This window comes from Jaculus jaculus, chromosome 9, assembly GCF_020740685.1.
Source record: "Jaculus jaculus isolate mJacJac1 chromosome 9, mJacJac1.mat.Y.cur, whole genome shotgun sequence".
In the NCBI taxonomy this organism is placed as follows: domain Eukaryota; kingdom Metazoa; phylum Chordata; class Mammalia; order Rodentia; family Dipodidae; genus Jaculus; species Jaculus jaculus.
Genome location: NC_059110.1, coordinates 110,052,034 through 110,076,650, shown reverse-complemented (window position 1 = coordinate 110,076,650; position 24,617 = coordinate 110,052,034). Strand labels below are relative to the sequence as shown.

Below are 24,617 nucleotides of genomic sequence, written 5' to 3'. Positions count from 1 at the left end.
CAGTCATCAGGTTTTGCAAGCAAGCACCTTTGAATGCTGAGCCATCTCCCAGCCCTGGATTTTTTTTTTTTATTAGTATCTCTGGACTTTGGCATGGGGGGGGGGGAACCAAACTACCAAGGCTTACTGTAGTAAATGTAAGATAAATTGCTGAGTGATTGTAGTTTTTAGAAAAATTGCTACCTCCATACTTCACGGGAAGCTTTTATTGTAAAACATGTTACTGAGAGTCATGCTGCCCTTTAGTGTGTAGCCGTTTCTTAGTATGTGGCTAACTTAAGTCTAGTCTGTAGAGACCTAAGAAGATTGAACCGTGGGACTAGCGAGGTGGGTCAGTGGTTAAGGCACTTGCCCTTAAAGTCTTAACAATCCAGGTTTGATTCCTCAGTACCCACATAAAGCCAGGTGCACAAAGTGACACATTCATCTAGAGTTCATTTGCAGGTGCTAGAGGCCTTGGTGCACCCATTCATATTCTCTCTCTCTCTTTAGAAATACTTTCTAATTTTTGGTAATTATTATTATATTTATTTATTTATTTTGTTTTTTTCAAGGTAGGGTTTCACTGTAGCCCAGGCTGACCTAATATTCACTATGGAGTCTCAGGGTGGCCTGGAACTCACAGCGATACTCCTACCTCTGCCTCCCAAGTGCTGGGATTAAAGGCGTGAGCCACCATGCCTGGCAGAAATTATTATTATTATTTAAAATTTTATTTTTATTTATTTATTAGAGATAGAAAGAGAGAGAGAATGAGAGAATATGGGTATGCCAGGGCCTCTAGCCACTGCAAACAAACTCCAGATGCATGTGCCACCATGTGCGTCTGGCTTATGTGGGACCTAGAGAATCGAACCTGGGTCCTTAGGCTTCACAGGCAAGTGCCTTAATTGCTAAGCTGCCCCTCCAGCCCAAATTTTTATTATTACTTATTTGAGAGAGTAAGAGAGAGAATGGGTACTCCAAGCCCTCCAGCCACCACAAATGAACTCCAGACTCATGCACCAGTTTGTATATCTGGCTTACATGGGTTCTGGGGAATCGAACCAGAGTCCTAAGGCTTTGCAGGCAAGTGCCTTATATAGCTAAGCCATCTCTCCAGCCCATTCACATGGATACTTAAAATTACCTTTTTTGGGTAGTACATTCCTGGTGCTGATAAACAAAATGCTATACATGGTAGCACAAACTTCTTAAGTTTTATATTGTTTTTTTTTTGAAAAATAGGTCAAGCTGGGTGTGGTTGGGCATACCTTTAATCCCAGTACTTGGGAGTCAGAGGTAAGAGGTTCCAGGCTACCTTGAGACTACATAGTGAATTCAAGGTCAGCCTGGACTAGAGTTGAAACCCTGCTTTGAAAAACTAACAAAAAGCCGGGCATGGTGGCACACGCCTTTAATCCCAGCACTCCGCCTTTAATCCCAGCACTCTGGAGGCAGAGGTAGGAGATCTAGGAGATCGGTGGTGAGTTCAAGGCCACCCTGAGACTTCATAGTGAATTCCAGGTCAGCCTGGGCTAGAATGAGACCCTACCTCAAAAAAAAAAAAAAAAAAAAAGAAAAGAAAAGAAAAGAAAGAAAGAAAAACTAACAAAAGATAATATTTTATTTATTTACTTGAGAGAGAGAGAGAGAGAGACTGGGCGTGCCAGGGCCTCTAGTGACTGCAAATGAACTCTAGATCTGTGGGCTACTGGGGAATTGAATCTGGGTCTTTAGTCTTCAGAGGCAAGAGCCTTAACTGCTAAGCCATCTCTCCAGTCCAATTTTTCTGATCAAGTACTTTAAATTTTTTTCTTTTCTTTTTTGGTTTTTCGAGGTAGGGTCTCACTCTTGCCCAGGCTGACCTGGAATTCACTATGTAGTCTTAGGGTGGCCTCGAACTCATGGCAATCCTCCTATCTCTGCCTTCCAAGAGCTGGGATTAAAGGCATGCGTACCACACCCAGCTAAAATATTTTTATTTTATTTATTCATTTGAGAGAAAGAGGGAGAGAGATAGAGAGAAAATGGTTGCACCAGGGTCTCTAGCTACTGCAAATGAACTCCAGACGCATGTGCCACCTTGTGCATCTGGCTTCCATGGGTCCTGGGGAATCAAACCAAGGTCTTTTGGCTTTGCAGGCAAGTGCCTTAACCACTAAGCCATCTCTCCAACTCTGATCAAGTACTTCATAAACTCTTAGGTGACTGCACACTTAATGAGAATACACTTAACTTGTGAATCTGTGGGGTTATGTGAATGTGTCTTTATAATATCTATTGGTCACTGCTGTGTACTGTGGAGTATTGTGTACATGTGTGCAGGTAGTAAACATGTCTTTATAACATCCATTAGTGATTACTACATACTGGGGGTGTTGTGTGCACATGTGCATGTAAACATGTCTTTATTAGTGATTACTATGTATCAGTCAAGCACCATCACTATCCCTTTTAATAGATTATTCTTTTTTCAAAAATATTTATTTATTTGTAATGAGGGAGAGAGAGAGAGAATATGAGCATGCCAGGGCCTCTAACCACTGCCAATAAACTCCAGACAAATGTGCTACCTTGCACATCCTGCTTTATGTGGGTACTGGGGAATCGAACCTGAGTCCTTTGGCTTTGCCTGCTAGAGCCTTAACCATTAATTCATCTCTCCAGCCCTAGGATATCCTATTTGGTTTTAAAAAGTTTTAAGGCCAGGCATGGTGGTGCACACCTTTCATTCCAGCCCTCAGGAGGCAGAGGGAGGAGGATTGTCCTGAGTTCAAGGCCACCCTGAGACTACATGGTGAATTCCAGGTCAGTCTTGCTAGAGTGAGACCCTATCTTGAAAAACAAACAAAAAAGCTTTTAAGAGCTGGAGAGTTGAAGCAGTTAAGGTGCTTGCCTACAAAGCCCAAGGATGAGGAAAATATTAACAAATTTCATGATTATAAAAAAAATCCCATGGTAATAACCTCCCTTCCTCCACTTTCCCCTTTCAAACTACATTCTCCATCATATCCCCTCCTCCTCTCAATCAGTCTCTTTTATTTTGATGTCAGGATCTTTATCTCCTATGATGGTCTTGTGTAGGTAGTGTCAGGCACTGTGAGGTCATGGATATCCAGGCCATTTTGTTTTTGGAGGAGCATGTTGTAAGGAGTCTTACCCTTCCTTTGGTTCTTACATAATTTCCGTCACCTCTTCCACATTAGGCCCTGAGCTTTGGAAGTTGTGATTGAGATATTTCAGTGCTGAGTACTCCTCTGTCACTTCTTCCCAGCACCATGATGCCTTCTGAGTCATCCCAAAGTCACTGCCATCTGAAAAGAGAAGGTTCTCTATCAAAAGTGAGAGTAGAGGGCTGGAGAGATGGCTTAGCGGATAAGCACTTGCCTGTGAAGCCTAAGGACCCCAGTTCGAGGCTCGGTTCCCCAGGTCCCACGTTAGCCAGATGCACAAGGGGGCGTACGCGTCTGGAGTTCGTTTGCAGAGGCTGGAAGCCCTGGCGCCCCCATTCTCTCTCTCTCCCTCTATCTGTCTTTCTCTCTGTGTCTGTCACTCTCAAATAAATAAATAAATAAATAAATAAATAAATAATTTTAAAAAAAATTTAAAAAAAAGTGAGAGTAGAATTAATATGTAGGTATGAACATTAAGAAAAGTGCTTACTAGGCAGTTTGATAAGCATAGTATATACATTTAGCCAGACAGCAGCAGACGTTATACCTCTAGGGCTCATGACTACCCCTGTTTTAGGTTTTCAGTGTCAGAGATGTTTTCCCTCCCATGGAGAGGGCCTCCAGTTCCCTTAGAAGGCAGTTGGTTTCCACCATGACAAACATGCCACTATTGCACCTGTTGGCTCATTTGGCCTGGCTGTCCAAATATAAGGCTTGCAGTGTCTACTGTTGAGTATCTTTACTGGTGATTTCTCTTTCTCCCATTGAACTGCATGCAGAATGGCTTCTTCCAGCTTTCTGTCAGCTGGTCTACATGGAGGAGGTTATCAACTCAGTTCCAGCAGGATTTCTCAGTGGCCTTGTAGCCCAAGTACATGGAGTCAACAGCAATAGGGTCTTAACATCTATTCCTGGTGGGTAACCAAGGGCCTTGGCAATGGCCTATAATGTTTTGGGGGCATCAGAGACCTCCCTAGCCAACAACTCACTGGAAGGTCCCTGGCACTGAAAATTTTCTAGTAACAATCTACATCTCCTGAGTGTTCCATTGTCCAAAAAAGTAGGTTTCCATATGATTTATTGTTTTATTAAAAAAATTTTTTTGTTCATTTTTTTTTATTTGAGAGTGACAGAGAGAGAAAGAGCCAGATAGAGAGGGAATGGGTGTGCCTCCAGCCACTGCAAACGAACTCCAAATGCATGTGCCCCCTTATGCATCTGGCTAACGTGGGTCCTGGGGAATCGAGTCTCTAACTGGGGTACTTCGGCTTCACAGGCAAATGCTTAACCACTAAGCCATCTCACCAGCCCATCCATATGATTTATTTATATTATTTATATCCTCTTAGATTTTATTTTTCTTTTTTTTTGGTGGTGGTGGGGGTTTGAGGTAGGGTCTCACTCTAGTCCAGGCTGACCTGGAATTCACTATGGAGTCTCAGGGTGGCCTCGAACTCACAGCAATCCTCTTACCTCTGCCTCCTGAGTGCTGGGATTAAAGGCGTGTGCCACCACGCCCGGCTATATCCTCTTAGATTTTGAGTAGCCCTCCCTCCACCTTTCCTTTACTCAGTCTCTTCCCCTGACCTCACTTGGGCTTTTTCACCCCCATTAATCTATTCTTCTACTTACATATATACAATACCATCCTATTAAGTAACCCCTCCCTTCCTTTCTCTTCACTTTATATCTCTTTTCTAGCTTAGTGGCCTTTGTTTTGTTTTCTTCCTACTCACACAGAAGTCCAATCATCTGTAGCTGGGATCCATATATGAGAGAACATGAGACGCTTAGCTTTCTGAGACTGGGTTACTTCACTTAGTATAATCCTTTCCAGATCCATCCATTTTCCTGCAAATTTCATAACTTCATTTTTCTTTACTACTGAATACAACTCCATTGTATAAATATTCCCTATCTTCATTATCCACTTATCAGTTGAGGAACATCTAGGCTGGTTCCATTTCCCAGCTATTGTGAATTGAGTGGCAGTAAACATAATCGAGCAAGTATCTCTAAGGTAATGAGATGAGTCCTTAGGATATATGCCTAGGAGTGGTATAGCTGGGTCATAGGTAGATCTATTTTTAGCTGTCTTAGGAACCTCTACACTGATTTCCACAATGGCTGGACCAGATTGTATTCCCACCAACAGTGTAGAAGGGTTCCTCTTTTTCAGCATCCATGCCAGCATTTGTGGTCATTTGTTTTTACAATGGTAGCCAATCTGACAGGAATATGATGGAATCTCAACATAGTTTTAATATTCATTTCCCTGATGGGTAGGGATGTAGAACATTGTTTTTTAGATGCTTATATGCCATCTGTATTTCTTCTTTTGAGAATGCTCCATTTTGTTCCATAGCTCTATTTTAACTGTTTGGTTTGATTATTTCTCCTCCTCCTCCTCCTCCTCCTCCTCCTTTTTTTTCTTTTTGAGGTAGGGTCTCATTCTGGCCCAGGCTGACCTGGAATTCACTACTTAGTCACAGGGTGGCCTTGAACTCATGGTGATCCACCTACCTCTGTCTCCCGAGCGCTAGGATTAAAGGCATGCGCTACCACGCCTGACATTACTTAATTTTTTTCTTTTAAAATTTTTTTGGTTTATTTTTATTTATTTATTTGAAAGCGACAGGGAAAGAGGTAGAGAGAGAAAGAGAGAGAATGGGCGTGCCAGGGCTTCCAGCCATTGCAGACGAATTCCAGATGTTTGCGCCCCCTCGTGCATCTGGCTGACGTGGGTCCTGGGGAATCGAGCCTCGAACCAGGGCCCTTAGGCTTCACAGACAAGCGCTTAACCGCTAAGCCATCTCTCCAGCCCCACTTAATTTTTTTTTTTTGCGTTCTTTGTATATCCTAGATATTAATCCTCTACCAGATGTATAGCTGGCAAAGATTTTTTCCTATTCTGTAAGTTGCCCTTGCTTTATTCACAGTGTCCTTTGCTGCACAAAATCTTTGTAATTTCATGAGGTCCCAGCAGTTCATCTCTGGATTTATTGCCTGAGCAATTGGGGTTGTATTCAGAAAGTCTTTGCCAAGACCAATATGTTGAAGGGTTTCCCCTATTTTTTCCTCTAGCAGTTTCAGAGTTTCAGGTCTGATATAAAGGTCTTTAATCCATTTGGACTTAATTCTTTATTCTTCTTTTTGTTTCGTTTTGTTGATTTTTACTTATTTGAGAGTGACAGACAGAGAGAAAGAGGCAGAGAGAGAAAGAATGGGCATGCGAGGACCTCCAGCCACTGCAAACAAACTCCTGATGCGTGTGCCCCTTGTGCATCTGGCTAATGTGGGTCCTGGGGAATTGAGCCTCGAATCTGGGTCCTTAGGCTTCACAGTCATGTGCTTAACCGCTAAGCCATCTCTCTAGCCCTTTTTTTGTTTTTTCAAGGTAAAGTTGCACTGTAGTCCAGTCTGACCTAGAATTCACTCTGTAGTCTTAGAGTAGCCTTGAACTCACAGCAGTCCCCTTACCTCGGCCTCCCGAGTGCTGGTAGTAAAGGCATGTGCCACCATTCCCAGCTTGAACTTAATTTTTGTGCATGGAGAGAGATAAAGATCTATTTTCATCCTTCTACAGATACATGTCCAGTTTCCCCAGCACCATTTGCTGAAGAGGCTGTCTTTTCTCCAACGAGTATTTTTGGCATTTTTGTCGAATATCAGGTGGCTATAGCTACCTGGACTTACATCTGGTCCTCTATTCTGTTCCATTGATCTACATGTCTGCTTTTGTGGCAATACTATGCTGTTTTTGTTACTATGGGTCTGTAGTATAGTTTAAAATCAGGTATGGTGATACCATCCGCCTTATTTTTTGTTGCTCAATATTGTTTTAGATACTCGAGATTTTTATGCTTCCAAATGAATTTTTGGATTGTTTTTTCTATATCCATGAAGAATGCCATTGGAATTTTGTTGGGGATTGCATTAAATGTGTAGATTGTTTCTAGTAAGATTGCCATTTTCACAATATTGATTCTTCCGATCCAAGAACAAAGGATGTCTTTCCATTTCCTAGTGTCTTCTGTAATTTCTCATTTGAGTGTTTTAAAGTGTTCATTGTAGAGGTCCTTTACTTCCTTAGTTAGGTTTATTCCAAGGTACTTTATTATTATTATTATTGATGCAGTTGTGAATGGGAGTGCTTCTCTGATCTCATCCTCTGTGTGTTTGTTGTTAGCATATAGGAAGGCTACTGATTTCCATGTGTTTATTTTGTATCCTGCTACATGACTATAGGTGTTTATCAGCTCTAACAGCTTGCTGGTAGAGTCTTTAGGGTCCTTTATGTATAGAATCATATCATCTGCAAATAATGATAACTTGATCTCTTCCTTTCCAACTTGTATCCCTTTTATGTGTGCCTCTTGCCTTGTTGCTATGGCTAAGACTTCCAGTGCTATATTAAATAAAAGTGTGGACAGTAAACACCCTTGTCTTTTCCCTGATTTTATTGAAAAAGCTTCAAGTTGTCCCCATTTAGTAATATGTTGGCTGTAGGCTTGTCATCAATAGCCTTTATTATGTTGAGATATGTTCCTTCTATTCCCAGTCTCTGTAGGACTTTTTTCATGAAGGAATGTTGGAATTTGTCCAATGTTTTCTCTGCATCTAATGAGATGATCATCTGATTTTTGTCCTTCAGTCCATTTATATAATGTATTACATTTATTAATTTGCATATGTTGAACCATCCCTGCATCTCTGGGATAAAGCCTACTTGGTCGGGGTGAATGATCTTTTTGATACATTCTTGTATTCTGTTTGCCAATATTTTGTTGAGAATTTTTGCATCTATGTTCATGAGAGAGATTGGTCTGTAATTTTCTTTTTTTGTTCTTTCTTTGCCTGGTTTTGGTATCACAATGATGCTGGCTTCGTAGAAGGAGTTGTTAGGATTCCTTCTTTTTTTGTTTTACGGAAAAGTTTAAAAAGCATTGGTGTTAGTTCTTCAATGAAGGTCTGGTAAAATTCATCAGTGAATCCATCTGGGCCTGGACTTATTTTAGTTGGGTGATTCTTTTTGATAACTGCTTGGATCTCCATACTTGTTGTAGGTCTATTTATGTGATTAATCTCATCTTGATTTAATTTAGGTAGGTCATATAAATCAAGAAAATCATTCATTTCTTTCAGATTTTCAAACTTAGTGGAGAATATGTTCTTATAGTATGTCCCCATGATTTTTTTTTTAATTTTTATTTATTTATTTGAGAGCGACAGACACAGAGAGAAAGAGATAGAGGGAGAGAGAGAGAATGGGCGCGCCAGGGCTTCCAGCCTCTGCAAACGAACTCCAGATGTGTGCGCCCCCTTGTGCATCTGGCTAACGTGGGACCTGGGGAGCCGAGCCTCGAACCAGGGTCCTTAGGCTTCACAGGCAAGCGCTTAACCACTAAGCCATCTCTCCAGCCCTATCCCCATGATTTTTTTGAATTTCTCTGGTATCTGTTGTGATGCTTCCTTTTTCACCTCTAATTTTATTAATTTGTGTCTTCTTTCTTTTTTTGGTCTGATTTGCTAAGGGTTTATCAATCTTTTTTATCCTTTCAAAGAACCAACTCTTTGTTTTATTGATTCTTTGGATTTTTTTTTGTTTCTATTTCATTAATTTCTGCCCTAATCTTTATTATTTCTTCCTGTCTACTGATTTTCAGATTGCCTGTTCTTCTTTATTCAAGGCTTTTAGGTGAAGCATTATGTTGTTTACTTGAGACCTTTCTAATTTCTTTTTTTATTTCAAGGTAGGGTCTCACTGTTGCCCAGGCTGACCTGGAACTCACTATGTAGTCTCAGGATGGCCTCGAACTCACGGTGATCCTCCTGCCTCCGCCTCCCGAGTGCTGGGATTAAAGGCGTGCGCCACCACGCCTGGCTCTAATTTCTTAATATAGGCACTTAAAGCTGTAAATTTCCTTCTTAGGACTGCCTTCTTTGTGTCCCAAAGGTTTTGGTATGTTGTGTTCACATTATCATTTGACTCTATGAAGTTTTTGATTTCCTTCTTGATTTCTTCATTGACCCATTCATCATTTAGTAGTGTATTGTTTACCTTCCATGATTTTGTGCATGCTATATCGCTTTTCTTGCTATCGATTTGTAGTTTGATTCCATTGTGTTCAGATAGAACGCAAGGAATTATTTCAATTTTCCTGTATTTGTTAAAATTTGCTTTATGTCCTAATATATGGTCTATTTTAGAGACTGTTCCATGTGCTGCTGAAAAGAATGTGTATTCTGCAGCATTTGGAGGAAATATCCTGTATACAGCCGGGCATGATGGCACACGCCTTTAATCCCAGCACTTGGGAGGCAGAGGTAGGAGGATCGCTGAGAGTTTGAGGCCACCCTGAGACTACTTAGTGAATTCCAGATCAGCCTGGGCTAGAGTGAGACCCTACCTCAAAATACAAAAAAAAAAAGAAAGAAAGAAAAATATCCTGTATATGTATCTGTTAGGTCCATATGTTCTATGACCACATTTAATCCAGGTGCATCTCTGTTTATTTTTTGGCAGGATGACCTGTCAATTGATGAGAAAGGGGCATTGAAGTCACCTACTACAACTGTTCCGTGCTATCTGTGACCTTAGTTCTAATCATGTTTGTTTGATGAAGTTGGGAGCCCCCATGTTAGGTGCATATATGTTTAGGATTGTAATATCCTTCTGTTGGAGTATGCCTTTAATCAATATAACGTGACCTTCCTTATCTTTCCTAACCAATGTTGGACTGAAGTCTACCTTGGTAGATATTAGGATAGCACCTGCTGCTTGTTTTCTAGACCCATTTGCTTGAAACGCTGTTTTCCAACCTTTTACCCTAAGATAGTGTCCATCCTTTGTAGAAAGGTGAGTTTCTTGGGGGCAACAAACTGAGGGATCCTGCTTTTTTTTTTTAATTTTTTTGTTCATTTTTATTTACTTATTTGAGAGTGACAGAGAGAGAGGGAGAGAGAGACAGAGAGAGAATGGGCGCGCCAGGGCTTTCAGCCACTGCAAACGAACTCCAGACGCATGCGCCCCCTGGTGCATCTGGCTAATGTGGGTCCTGGGGAATCGAGCCTCGAACCGGGGTCCTTAGGCTTCACAGGCAAGCACTTAACTGCTAAGCCATCTCTCCAGCCCAGGATCCTGCTTTTTAACCCAGTCTGCAAACCTTATGTCTTTTGGTTGGGTCATTGAGGCCGTTGATATTAAGAGATTATTGAATGGTATTCATTTATTTTTGCCATTTTTTTGTTGTTCTTCTGGTTTTACCTTTGCTCTCTTGTATTAACTAGTATTTGAGCTTGGTTCCCCGCCCCCCCCCCCCCCCCCCCCCCCGGTTCATGTATGTTCTTCTTTCTCTTCAGCATGGAGGATTCTTTCAAGTAGTTTCTGTAGAGCTGGTTTTGTCTTCAAATATTCCTTTAGCCTTCTTTGGTTGTGGAATGTCCTTATTTCTCCGTCTATTTGAATGGATAGCTTTGCAGAATAAAGTAACCTTGGTTGACAGCTGTTATCTTTCAGAACTTGGAATACATTATTCCAAACTCTTCTGGCTTTTAAAGTTTGTGTTTCATAATCTGCTGTGATCCTGATGGGCTTGACTTTGTACATAACTTGATTTTTCTCTTTAACTGCTTTCAATATATTTTCTTTGGTTTGTATGTTTGGTAGTTTAATTACAACATTGCGAGGACAGGTTCTTTCCATGTTTTGTCTGGTGTTCTAAAGGATTCCTGTATCTGCATTGGCTTCTCTTTCTCAGTTTGGGGGAAGTTTTTTTCTATGATTTTGTTGAAAACACCTACTATGCCTTTGGAGTGAAATTCTTCTCCTTCTACTGTACCCTGAATTCTTAAGTTTGATCTTTTCATAGTGTCCTGAATATCTTGGAATTTCCATTCATACTTTCCTATTAGTTTGTCTTTCTCTGTTGGACTGTGTTAGATCTGCCACGAAGTCTTCTAGATTAGATATTCTGTCTTCTTTTTCATACAGTCTACTGGTTAGATTTGCTACAGAGATTTTTATTTCATTGACTGTATTCTTCATTGCTAGTAATTTTGACTTGTTTTTCTTTATTATTTCTATTTCCTTATTTCTGTCTTGTATTGACCTACTTATTTCATTAAATTGGTTTCCTGAGTCATCTTTGATTCCTTTGATTTCCTCTTTCATTTCCTCTTTGACTTCTTTGAGCATATTTATAATCATTCTTTTGAAATCCTTCTCAGGCATTTCCTCTAACTCATTTTCACTCTGGAAGTCATTTCTGATGCATTAATGCTTTTTGTTGGATTTCTATTGTCTTGATTTTTGGTGGTTCTTGTATTATAATGCCCATATTTTTGCATCTTGGATTCATTTAATGCTTGGATTTTCTAATTAGCGGCAGTATTATTAGATCAATCAATCTGATGTTATATATCTTCATGGTAGGAGCTTAATGTGGTAGGTGTGACTCTCAGAGTACCCACAAAAGTGACCCTAGGTGTTGGGTGTGCCTGCTATGAGAGTATTCAAGTAGGCTGAGTAGAACAAAGTATAGGCAGTTTCTAAAATTTAACAAAGTACACATTCAATGAAAAACAGCACAGTGTATTTATGCAAGAGTAGGTATTATGACAACCAGATCCTCTAACAAAGTCACAGTCCCTTATGTTGTGTGTTGCCCCACACCCTGAATCCTGTCAACTAGGAGGCTAAAATTTCTGGTCTGTTGAGGGTTCCAAATCAGCTTGTGACCAAGTGAGTCCCTTCCCTAATAAATAACAGAAGAGGAAACAAAGGCGCTATAAATCAGGAAGCAACAAATGACAAGCCCAAAATATAGCTTATTTAAGAAAAATGTAGCTTATTGAATAATGTCAAATCCATCTGTCCATCAAATTTAACATATAATTTATCCTGATACGGAAGGTATATTTAGCACTTCCGATTCAACCCTATATACCAGGCTGATTTGGCAGGTACTGACCTGATGTAATCCCAGTTACCTTTTGGGATGATTTTGGTCTCAGTTATGCTGCACTCCTGCTTGGGTCCCTCTTTGCTGCACTGTGGGTTCAAGTAGGGTGGCTGGGTTGTTGGATTGCTGCTCTGGTCACTGGCGTTGGGTGCTGTGAGTTCCCTTCCCCAGATCTTTGGTGATTGCTGGTGGTTGCGGTTGTGGTGGAGGAGGTGGATGGTGGCTCTAGTTCTCCCACTGGTCCACCTTATCCTCTACCTTGTGATCTGCTCCTCTGTTGGTCACTGCAGTCCTCCCTTCACGTTTCTTGAGTTTGCCAGTAGTTCCAGTGTGAGTGGAGAATCCCCTCACCTAGTTTTTCCTGCGGCTTAAGCTGAGCCTTGTAGCTGTGGCCCAGTGGACCTGGTGCCAGTACTGCTGGAGCCACTTCTGCCTCCTTATGTGGGCTCTGGATGCTGTGGACCTCTCCTACTTCTCTGCTGCCATTGTGTATTTCTTTTCTTTTTCTTTTTTGGTTTTTCGAGGTAGGGTCTCACTCTGGCTCAGGCTGACCTGGAATTCACTATGTAGTCTCAGGGTGGCCTCGAACTCTTGGAGATCCTCCTACCTCTGCCTCCCAAGTGCTGGGATTAAAGGCGTGCGCCACCACGCCCGGCCATTGTGTATTTCTTATAAATCTTACTTTTTAGTGGAAGAGTGTATTTTGCTGCTTTTTTTTTTTTTTTTTTGGCTTTTCCCCCCCTGGGTTGCTTTGGTATGTATCCTATGCCACCATCTTAACAGGAGACTCGACACCTGGATTTTTAAAAATTGATTGTAATATTAGTCCAAGATGAAGGTTAGTCTGGGCTACTTCTGATGACTGCTTTTTCCCCCCCTTAGGTGAGGCAGGCAACCAATCAGATTGTAATGAATTGTGCTGATATTGACATTATTACAGCTTCATATGCACCAGAAGGTGATGAAGGTAAGGACTGTTTTCTATTTTAATTTTATGCTGTGGGATGTGTGTATTTAAAAAAGAGATGTATATATGCTTTGAAGTTGAGAAATTAGTGTTTGTTACTTTAAAAAACTCTGGGTGTCATTCAGGCATGGTGGCACACACCTTTCATCCCAGTACTAAGGAGGCAGAGGTATGATCACCATGTGTTCAAGGCCAGCCTGAGACTATAGAGTGAATTCCAGGTCAGCCTAGGCTAGAGCGAGACCTTACCTTGAAAACACTCACTCTCCAATCCCCCTGTCCCCCACCCCCAGCCAAAAAAACTTAGAAAACTCTGGGTGGGTGTTGTGGCTCATTCCTGTAAACCCAGCACCACAGGAGGCAAGGTGATCCCAAGTTCTGGCCAGCCTGGGTTAGTGAAGAGACCCTGTCTCAAATAGCAACAAAGCAAAGCAAATTCTTAAGATGTTTATGGGAAATAGTTGGAACAGTATAATTTAACTATGTTAAGAGAAAATAAATGTCATAATTTGTATTCTACTTTAAATGACTTGTTTTGTGCTGAGTTTGTTCATGCATTCCTTTAATCCCAGCTCTTGGAAGACAAAGGTAGAAAGATTGTTGTGAGTTTGAGGCCAGCTAGTCTGGGATAGAGTGAGAAATTAAGTACTTTGAACATGAAAAGTTCAAGGGACCTTAGTTTTGTGTTTTTCCTAAAAGCCTTCATCTTCAGGCCCTCATGCTTGCATAGGATGTATACTTAACTGCTGAGGCACCTCTCCAGCCCTGACATTAATTTTTTGTAGGTACAGAAAGTATTTTCCTTCCAAACTAACAAAATTACAATTCTCAACCCTTTTTTCCTATATGGATAGGAGAAACTTGGAGCTATTTGGAAGCTCATTTAATTTTAGAGGATAATTTAAAGTATTTAATTATTTGAGAGATAGAAGGAGGCAGAAAGATAGAGACAGAGAGAGAGAGAGAATGTGTGTGCCAAGGCCTTTAGCCACACATATGCATGTGCCCCTTGTGCTTACATGGGTCCTGGAGAATCAAACTGGGATCCCTTGCTTTCCAGGCACATATCTTAACTGCTAAGCTCTCTCACCAGCTCCAGTTTTTGTTTTTGTTTTCATTTTATTTAAGAAAAAGGGAAAGAGAGAAGAGGCAGAGAGAGGGAGTGGGAGAGAGAATGGATGCGCCAGGGCTTTTAGTCACTTCAAAATACTCCAGACACATGTGCCACCTTGTGCATTTAGCTTTATGTAGGCACTGGGGAGTCGAGCCTGGGTCTTTGGCTTTGCAGGCAAACACTGTAACTGCTAAGCCATATTGCCAATCCTATAACTTCAGTTCTAAAGATGATGATATAAGTTAAGAACCTCAGATCAGAACTCCTGTGGAGTCAAGCAAATAACAAAAATGAATGAATTGGGGTGGTATTTGGAAAATTAGTGATGGAACAGACTGAACCAAAGGATATATTTCAGCCGGGCGTGGTGGCGTACACCTTTAATCCCAGCACTCGGGAGGCAGAGGTAGTAGGATCACCATGAGTTCAAGGCCACCGTAAAATGACAGAGTTAATTCCAGGTCAGCCTGGACCAGAGTGAGACCCTACCCCAACAAAACAAAACAAAAAAACAACAAAAGGATATATTTCTCATAAAAATGTATTCAAAGGTTTTACTTGGGAGATGGCTTAGTGGTTAAAGGTGCTTGCTTATAAAGCCTGTTGGCCCAGATTCAGTTCCCCAATACCCATGTAAACCCATGTCATACATGCATGTGGAGTTTGCTTGCAGACAAGAGGCTCTGATACATCCATACTCTTTCTCTTCCCACTTTTTCTCAAATATATAAATTAAAAAAAATTTAAGGCTTGAAGATACAGCTTATGTAGTGGAGCTCTGTCCTGGCACTTGTGAAGCCCTGAATAATCAATTCCCAAACAGCAACAGAAAGAAAGGAAGGAATTTTAAAAGGCATAATTGCTCAGTGGCTAAAGGCTCTTCCTTGCAAAAGGTGCCAGCCTGGGTTTGATTCCTTAGTATTCATAGAAAGCCAGAAGCAGAATGTGACACACATGTCTAGAGTTTATTCGCAGCAGCAAGAGGCACTGGCACGCCCATATTCTTTCTGTCTTGCTTTCTCTCTCAATAAATATAAAAATTTAAAAATACATGAGTATCACCAGGCATGGTGGCACATGCCTTTAACCCCAGCACTTGGGAGGCAGAGGTAGGTGGGCTGCCGTGAGTTCAAGGCTACCCTGAGACTACATAGTGAATTCCAGGTCAGGCTGGGCTACAGCAAGTCCCTACCTTGAATAAACAAACAAATAACAACAAAAAAGAACCAAACTTTTCTAGCACCGGATATGTTAACTTAAGCCTGTTAGCCCAGCACTCAGGAGGCTGAGGTAGGAGGATCAATGTGAGTTTGAGGCCTGCCTGGGTTACAGTGAGATATTGCCTCCCAAAACGAAAAACAGTATTTCCTAGGAATCTGTAATCCCATACTCAAGAGGCTGAGGCAGGATGATCACAAGTTTGAGGCCAGCCTGGGTTATAATTAAATGTTCTCCAAAAAAAAAAAGCTCAATTCCCCAGGAATTAGCCAGATGTACAAGGGGGCGCATACGTCTGGAGCTCATTTGCAGTGGCTGGAGGCTGTGTCGTGCCCATTCTCTTTCTCTTTGCCTGTTTCTCTCTCTGTCACTCTCAAATAAATAAATCAAAATAAACAAAAAGTAATTGTTTTAAAAAGGATTAGGATGCTCTTAAAATATGCTAGCCAGAGTTGGGAAGATGCCTCTGCCCTGTTTTGGAAACAGTGTGGGAGCAGCACACCTCCCAGCATGGCACTGTTGAAATCAGTCCCTACATAGCATTGTCGTCTGGTCTCCCTTTTTGTTACTCACCCTCCCCATCTGGATTTCTCTCTCTCTCTCTGCTTCCAAATAAATAAGAATATTTAAAAGAAATTAAGGGCTGGAATAATGGCTCAGTGGTTAAAAGCCTGCAAATCTGAGTTTGCTTCTCTAGTACCCACATAAAGCCAGATGCAAAGTGGCTCATGTGTCTGGAGTTCATTTGCAGAAGTAAGATTCCCTGTGGTGTTTTCCCTTCCTTTCTCTTTCCCTCCTCCCTCCCTCCCCTTTCTCTCAATAAAATGGTTATGTATGCCTTTGATTCCAGCACTTGGGAGGCAAAGGTGAGAAGTGAGGAGCACCATGGTTAGCCTGGGGTTACAGAATGAGTTCCAGGTCAGCCTGGGCTTGTGTGAGAACTTGACTTTAAAAAAACTAAACAATAATACTAAAAAAATACTATGGCCGTGTGTGGTAGCACATGCCTTTAATCCTAGCACTTGGGAGGCAGAGGTAGGAGAATCACCATGCGTTCAAGGCCACCCTGAGACTACATAGTGAATTCTAGGTCAGCCTGAGCTAGCATGAGACCCTACCTCAGAAAACCAAAAAAAAAAAAAAAAGAAAGAAAAAAAAAAGAAAAGATTATAGGAACTAGACAGATGGCTTAGTGGTTTAGTGGTTAAGGCATTTGCCTGCAAAGCCAAAGGATCCTTATCCAATTCTCTAGGACCCAGGACCCAAGTAAGCTATATGCATAAGGTGTCACATGCATCTGGAGTTCATTTGCAGTGGCTAGAGGCTCTGGTGTGCCCATTCTTCCACCCCTCAAATAAATAAATAAATAATAAAAATTATTTATTTGAAGGGGGCAAAGGCTCTCTGTTATTTTCTTTTCAATATTTGTTTGCAATTAGACAAGGAGAGAGCATGGGCGCTCTAGGACCTTTTGCCACTACCAATGAGGTCCAGATGTATGTGCTACTCTGTGTGTCTGTCTTTACATGAGTACTGGAGCATCATACCTTGGGCCATTGGGGTTTACATGCATACACTGTACCCTGAAAGTACCTTATCCTGAGCCATCTCTCTAGGCCTTTTTGTTGTTGTTGTTTTGTTTGTTTTTTGAGGTAGGTTCTGCTCTAGCCCAGGCTGACCTGGAATTCACCATGTCATCTTAGGGTGGCCTTGAACTCAGGGCAATCCTCCTATCGTTGGCTCCTGAGTGCTAGAATTAAAAGCATGTGCCAACATGCCCTCCTATTTTCAGTTTTTGTTTTTGTGGTATTTAGGATTGAACCCAAGGCCCATGCATTCTTGGCGAGTACTGTACCATCTAGTCCTAATCTTGCATTTTATTCTATTTTTAATTAAAAAAATATTTTATTATTTGAGTGAAAGAGGCAGAGAGAGAGAGAGAGAGAGTGGGCATGCTAGGGCCTCTAGCCACTGCAAATGAACTCCAGATGCATGTGCCCCCTTGTGTATCTGCGTTACTTAGGTCCTGGAGAATCGAACCGCAATCCTTTGGCTTTGCAGGTAAGCACCTTTACTGCTAAGCCATCTCTCCAGCCCTCTATTTTTAATTTAAAAAATATTCTAATAAAAATTGTGAAAAGAAAAGAAAAAAAAATTTCTAAGCCAGGTGTGTTGGTGCATGCCTTTAATCCCAGCACTTGGGAGGCAGAGGTAGGAGGATCGCTGTGAGTTCGAGGCCACCCTGAGACGACACAGTGAATTCCAGGTCAGCCTGAGCTAGAGTGAGACCCTACCTCGGAAAACACACAAACAAACAAAATTCTATTTATTGATTATTTAGTGAGGAGAGAAAGAAAGACAGTGAACCCACAAGTCTTCTTGTCACTATAGACGAATTCCAGACATATGTGCCACTTTGTGCTGCTATCTTTATGTGGATAATGGGGAATAGAACCAAGGCCAAGAGGCTCTATTTATAAGCAAGCACCTTTAACTGCTGAGTCATCTCCCCAGTCCCTAACCTTCCATTTTATTTTATTTTATTTGCAAGTGGAGAGAGAATGGGTGCACCAGAGCTTATTGGTACTGTGGACTCCAGATGTATGTACTACTTCATGTATCTGGCTTTTGTGGGTTCTGGGGAATCAAACCTGGGCCAGCAGGTCTTTAACTGCTGAGCCATCTCCCAGCACTACAACATGAAACCCCGCTTCAAAGGAAGTAGGAGGAAAGGGCCATTACCTGAAAGTTGTATTCTGACCTCTACGTGCATGTTATGTCACAAATGAACATGTGTACACACATACAACACATCTGCACAGAAAGAGGGGAAATAGATGGGGTCAAGGGGCATTGCTTCATAGAAATTCCTTGTTAGCTGTCTAGATACGCTCCAGGTTTTCTCCTTTAGTTTTAAAAAAATATTTATTTAATTATTTTTTGTTTATTTAATTTTATTTATTTATTTATTTATTTATTTATTTATTTATTTATTTATTTGAGAGCAACAGACATACAGAGAGAAAGAGGCAGAGAGAGAGAGAGAGAGAATGGGTGTGCCAGGGCCTGCAGCCACTGCAAATGAACTCCAGATGCATGCACCACCTTGTGCATCTGGCTTATGTGGATCCTGGGGAATTAAGCCTCAAACCGGTGTCCTCAGGCTAACGAGGGTCCTGGGGAATCAAGCCTCCAACTGGCATCCTTAGGCTTCATAGGCAAGCACTTAACTGCTAAGCCATCTCTCTAGCCCCTATTTTTGTTTTTTTTTTGAGGTAGGGTTTCACTCTAGCCTAGGCTGACCTATAAATCCCTATGTAGTCTTAGGGTAACTTCTAACTCACTGCACTCCTCCTACCTCTGCCTACCGAGTGGAGTGCTGGGATTAAAGGCATGCCCCACCATGCCCGGCTTTTTAAAAATATTTTTATTATTTATTTGCAAGTAGAGAAAGAAGAGAGACAGCACATGCTAGGGCCTAAAGCCACTGCAGATGAACTCCAGGTACATGTGCCACTCTATACATCTGGCATTATGCGGATACTGTGGAATCGAAATCAGGTTGTCAGGCTTTGCAAGCAAGTACCCTAATTGCTGAGGCATCTCTCCAGCTCTTCTTTAGTTTTTTATGGAAATTGGTTCATAGTTAAAGCTAATAATGTGACTATATTGAGTGAGGAAACTCAGAAAGACCTGTCCTGTTCTTGGTATTTCTTTGTAGCATCCCAGCCTCCTCGGTAGGGGATAAGACCTCTTCTGAGATGGAGTTCTTATTTAATACCAGGCAAGGGGCAGGGGGCGGCTAGAGGAAGGCAGGGAGGATTAGAATCTATAGGACCTCTCTTAGGGTTAGAGTTATGAGCTAGGAACCATGGACAAAAGCCAAAAAAAGATACTTGTTTCTTGTTTGTTTGTTTTTGTTTATCAAGGTTAAGGTCTCATTCTAGCTCAGGCTGACCTGGAATTTACTATGTAGTCTCAGGGTACCCTTAAACTCTCCATGATCCTCCTACCTTGGCTTCCTGAGTGCTAGCATTAAAGGCATGTGCCACTGCACCTAGCTACAAATAAATAAATAAATAAAAATTATAAGGCTAGAGAGATGCCTTAGTGGTTAAGGTGTTTGTTTTCAAAGCCAAAGGACCCAGGTTCAATTTCTCAGGGTACACGTAAGCCAGATATATAAGGTGGCACATGCGTCTGGAGTTTGTTTGCAGTGGCCAGAGGCCCTGGTACACCCATTCTTTCCCTCCCCACCTCCAGCCTCTCTCTCAAAATAAAGATTAAAAAATCAAAAGTTAGCTGGGTATGGTAGCATACACCTTTAATCCTAGCACTTGGAAGGCAGAGGTAGGAGGATCACCATGAGTTCAAGGCCACCCTGAGACTATATAGTGAGTTCCAGGTCAACCTGGGCTAGAGTGAGACCCTACCTCGAAATACAAAACAATAACAACAACAAAAAAGTTATTCTTAACATGTAATATTAAATACAGTTAACGTAAGGAAAAAAACCCCAAGTGAATAAAGATTGAAGGTTGTTCCTTAAGGTGATGGAACAGATTTGAAAGAAGTGAGTGGAGAAAGAACTATTGAAGTTCGTACAGAAACCCTTGGGTTGGAGAACGCTGGCAGTTTTGGGGAGAGGTACTACCAGCACTCTGAGTTTTAGCCCTGGTGAGCTATTTTTGTCATCACTCTTGCAAAGTTATTCATTCTAGTGGGTATGTAGTGATGTCATAATTTGCATTCCACTGATGACTAAAAAAGTTGAATATGCATTTTCTTCTTGGCAATTTAGTTATTTATTTGTGGTAGGGTCTCACTCTAGTTCTGGCTGACCTGGAATTCACTATGTTGTCTCAGTGTGGCCTCAAACTCGTGGCAATCCTCTTGCCTCTGCCTCCAAAGTGCTGTGATGAAAGGCATGTGCCACCATGCCCAGCTTTTATTTCAGGTTTAAAGAAAGGATGCCTAACTGATGTAGGAGGAGATATGATATTTATTTATTTATTTATTGGGGGGAGAGAGAGAGAAAGCGACGGAGGAATATAGAGAATGGTGCACTGGGGCCTACGGCCACTGCAAACGAACTCCAGATGCATGCACCACCTTGTGAACTGGCTTACATGGGTACTGGGGAATCAAACCTGGGTCCTTAGGCTTCACAGGCAAGTGCCTCAACTGCTAAGCCATCTCTCCAGCCCATGTTTTTCTTTTTCTTCTTCTTCTTTTTTTCCTAAGGTGGGTCTCGCTCTAGTTCAGGCTTATCTGGAATTCACTATGTAGTCCCAGGGTGGCCTCAATCTCACAGCCATCCTCCTACCTCTGCCTGTCAAGTGCTGGGATTAAAGGCATATGCCACCATGCCCCACCCATGTTCTTTTTTTAATATTGTTATTTTTTTATTTTATATATCTTTTTTTATTAACAATTTCCATGATTGTAAATAATTTCCCATGGTATTGCCTTCCCTCCCCTCCCCCACTTTTCCCTTTGAAACTCCACTCTCCATCATATCCCATCCCCCTCTCATCAATGTCTCTCTTATTTTGATGTCATCATCTTTTCCTCATATTATGATGGTCTTTTTTTATTTTATTTTATTTTTTATTTTTATTTATTTATTTTTTTAATTTTTATTAACATTTTCCATGATTATAAAATATATCCCATGGTAATTCCCTCCCTCCCCACCCCCACACTTTCCCATTTGAAATTCCATTCTCCATATGATGGTCTTTTATAGGTAGTGTCAGACACCCTGAGGTCATGGATATCCAGGCCATTTTGTGTCTGGGGGGAGCACGTTGTAAGGAGTCCTTCCCTTCCTTTGGCTCTTAGATTCTTTCTGCCACCTCTTCTGCAATAGACCCTGAGCCTTGGCAGGTGTGATAGAGATATTGCAGTGCTGAGCACACCTATCACTTCCCAGCACCACGATGCCTTCTGAGTCATCCCAAGGTCACTGCCATCTGAAAATAGAAGGTTCTCTACCAAAAGTGAGATTAGCATTATTATATGGTTATGAACATTAAGAGAAGTGCTTACTGGGCAGTTTGATGAGCATAGTGTATACATTTAGCCAGACAGCAGCAGATGTTACACCCCTAGGGCTCATGACTACCTGTTTTAGGTTTTCAGTATCAGGATGTATTCCCTCACATGGAATGGGCCTCCAGTTCAATCAGAGGGCAGTTGGTTTCCACCATAACAGACGTGCCACTATTGTACCCGTTGGCTCATTTCGCCAAATACAAGGCTTGCTGCGTCCACTGTTGAGAATCTTCACTGGTGATTTCTCTTTCTCCCATTGAACTGCATGCAGAATAGCTTCTTCTAGCTTTCTGTTAGCCGGTCTACATGGAGGAGGTTTTCTGCTCAGTACCAGCAGGATTTCTCAGTGGCCTTGCTTGCAGCCCAAGTATGTGGAGTCTTCAGCACTAGGTCTTACCAAGGGCTTTGGCAATGGCCTATAATGTTTTGGGGGCACCAGGGACCTCTCTGGCTAACAGCTCACTGGAAGGTATCCCATCCCTGGCACTGAAAATTTTCTAGCAACAGTCTATGGCTCCTGAGAGTTCCATTGTCCAAAATAGTAGGATTCCATATGATTTATTTATATCCTCTTAGATTCTGATTAGCCTTCCCTCCACCTTTCCTTTACTCAATCTCTTCCCCTGACCTCACTTTGGGCCTTTTCACCCACCATTAATCTATTCTTCTACTTACATATATACAATACCATCCTATTAAGTACCCCTCTCCCTTCCATTATCTCCCTTAATATCTCTTTTCTACTTTACTGCTGGCTTCTCATTTTTCATAAAACTTTTTCTGGCAACTTCCATAATTATAGACAATAAACCATGATAATTTCATACCCCCCCCCATTTTATCCTTCACAAATCCACTCTCCATTATATACCGTCCCCCTTTCAATTAGTATGTCTTTTATTTTGATGTCATCTATTTGTTTTTTCTTTTATGATGTCTTGTGTAGATAAGCCAGGCACTATTAGCTTATGGATATCCAGGCTATTTTGTGTCTGGAAGATGTTATTGTACGTAGCCCTACCCTTCCTTTGGCCCTTAAAATTCTTTGCATCACTTCTGCTATGGACCCTGAGCCTTGGGAGAAGGTGCCATAGAGATGTCTCAGTGCTGAACACTCCTCTGTCATTACTTCTCAGGACTGTGGTGCTGTTGAGTTATTCCAGAGGTCACTGCCATCTGGAAAGAAAAACTTCTCTAACTAAAAGTGAGAGTAGCATTAATAATATGGGTATGGTAAGAGTTCCTATGCAGGTGCAATGGTCGTAGGAAGTGGGCCAGAGTGACACCCTACCTCAAAACTCTCTCCCCCAAAACAGTTTTCTGAATATGCACTAATCTGAGATACTAAAATTGTACATATGTATTAGCTATGCAGCTGTTGTTAAAGTGTTTTAAATTGGGTTTCTATAAAGTGTCCTTAACGTTTTAGCTTTAATATTGTGTTTACTTTTATCCAAGTGTAGACCTCTAAAGGGGATGTTAAAATTAAAGGTCAAAGTGTGAATTTCTTGACTGATACCTGCAAGCACTTTATAGGAACTTTTTGGTTGTGATTACTAGGTTTTTTTAATTTTTAAATTTTTATTAACATTTTCCATGATTATGAAAAACTACCCCATGGTAATTCCCTCCCTGCCCCCCATGATTACTGGTTTTTATAAGAATATATAAAATGAAGTTTGTTTTTATCAGAAATTAAAATGGAGGTCATATGAGTTCATGGAGAAGTGACTGTCCTATGACTTCCCTTACTGTTTCTGGCTACCTGAATTTATGAAAGGAGCCCTGCTTTTTCCCAGAGGAAATGGTTCCTCCTTTTTGCTCCTACCTCATCCCGTTGATTACAGTCACCATGGTCTTCCTGCCTGCACTGAGACCCTACCTTGAATCTCCTTCTAGAGCCAAGTGGCATGGGTACATCCAGTTGCTGATTGAATTGTTGGCCTTGTTGAGACCTGAAGGGTATGGCACTGAGAGAATGCTTCAGCACTCTAGTTTAATCCGGTGCACTGCTGATTCTGTTTGTCTGCATTTCAGGCTAGACTCCATTTTTTAGAAAATGCTCATGGATTACAACTCTGGAAAGTTTATCGTGTTGTGTTGTTTTGTCTTCTATACTTTGGATAAAATGAATATCTTTCGTTGATGCTCATATGTCATGTGGATTGTACTAAGTGCAGTAGAACTGGATTTTCACTTGTTAAAACAGATGGCAGTTTCTTCCTTGGCTCTTTTTACATATTATTTGTCAGTGTTACAGCTAAGCAATAGATAAATTATTTAAATATGAACTTGTGGGGAGTTGTGGTGTGAACCAGGAATGCTAACCTATAAGTTGGAGATTACATGCAGGCAAGAGGTTTTTCCCACCTAACTGCACAGCTGGAAAAAGGGTGGTGATACACAGTCTGGAATTTGAGTACTTGTTTGTCAGGAGGAATGGCAACCTGGCCCTGGTGTCCTGCCCATTCTCACTGATTAGTCTAGAGAAACAGAAAGGCAGTGGAAACACCTACTGACTTGGGACACAGAGCCACTAACATTGGCTCTTTCCTTAAGCCCTTGGTGGAATTTGAATCACTCCTTTGTTATTTAGAGTGGTCTCTTACTACAGAACATTGTGGCTAATGAGAAAGAAATCTTGTACAAATAAAAGAGATACACATATATGGGTATGAACATTAAGAAAAATGCTCACAGGGCAGTTTGGTGAGCATAACATAGGTATTTAGCCAGACACCAGCAGGTGTTACATTCCTAGGGCTTATGTCCTTCCCTACTATAAGCTTTTGACTAGGTTTTCAGTACCAGGCACATACTCCCTAACATGAAGCAGGCCTCCAGGCCAATTAGAGAATGGTTAGTTTCCCCCATAACACACATGCCACTATTGTACCCATTTTCTCACTTGGCTAGCCAGATTTAAGGCTTGCAGTGTCCAATGTTGTTATACTGCTAACGACTTCTCTCTCACTTAGGGCTGTATACAGTGTAGCTTCTTCCAACTTTCTGTCAACTGGTCTACAAGTAGAAGGTTTTCATCTCAGCTCCTTCTTGATTTCTCAGTGTCCTTGCAACCCAATCAATATCCCATGGTAATTCCCTCCCTTCTCCCACTTTACCCTTTGAAACTCCACTCTCCA

General features: G+C 41.4%; 1 protein-coding gene across 1 annotated transcript in view; it reads left to right on the top strand.

The window, feature by feature from the left end:
- Npepps (aminopeptidase puromycin sensitive) overlaps positions 1-24,617 on the top strand; it is a 116,264-nt gene that overhangs the window by 12,111 nt on the left and 79,536 nt on the right. The window contains exon 2 of the mRNA XM_004655500.2: positions 13,001-13,085. Within this exon, the coding sequence (XP_004655557.1) occupies positions 13,001-13,085 (85 nt within the window). The remainder of the gene's footprint in view (positions 1-13,000; positions 13,086-24,617) is intronic.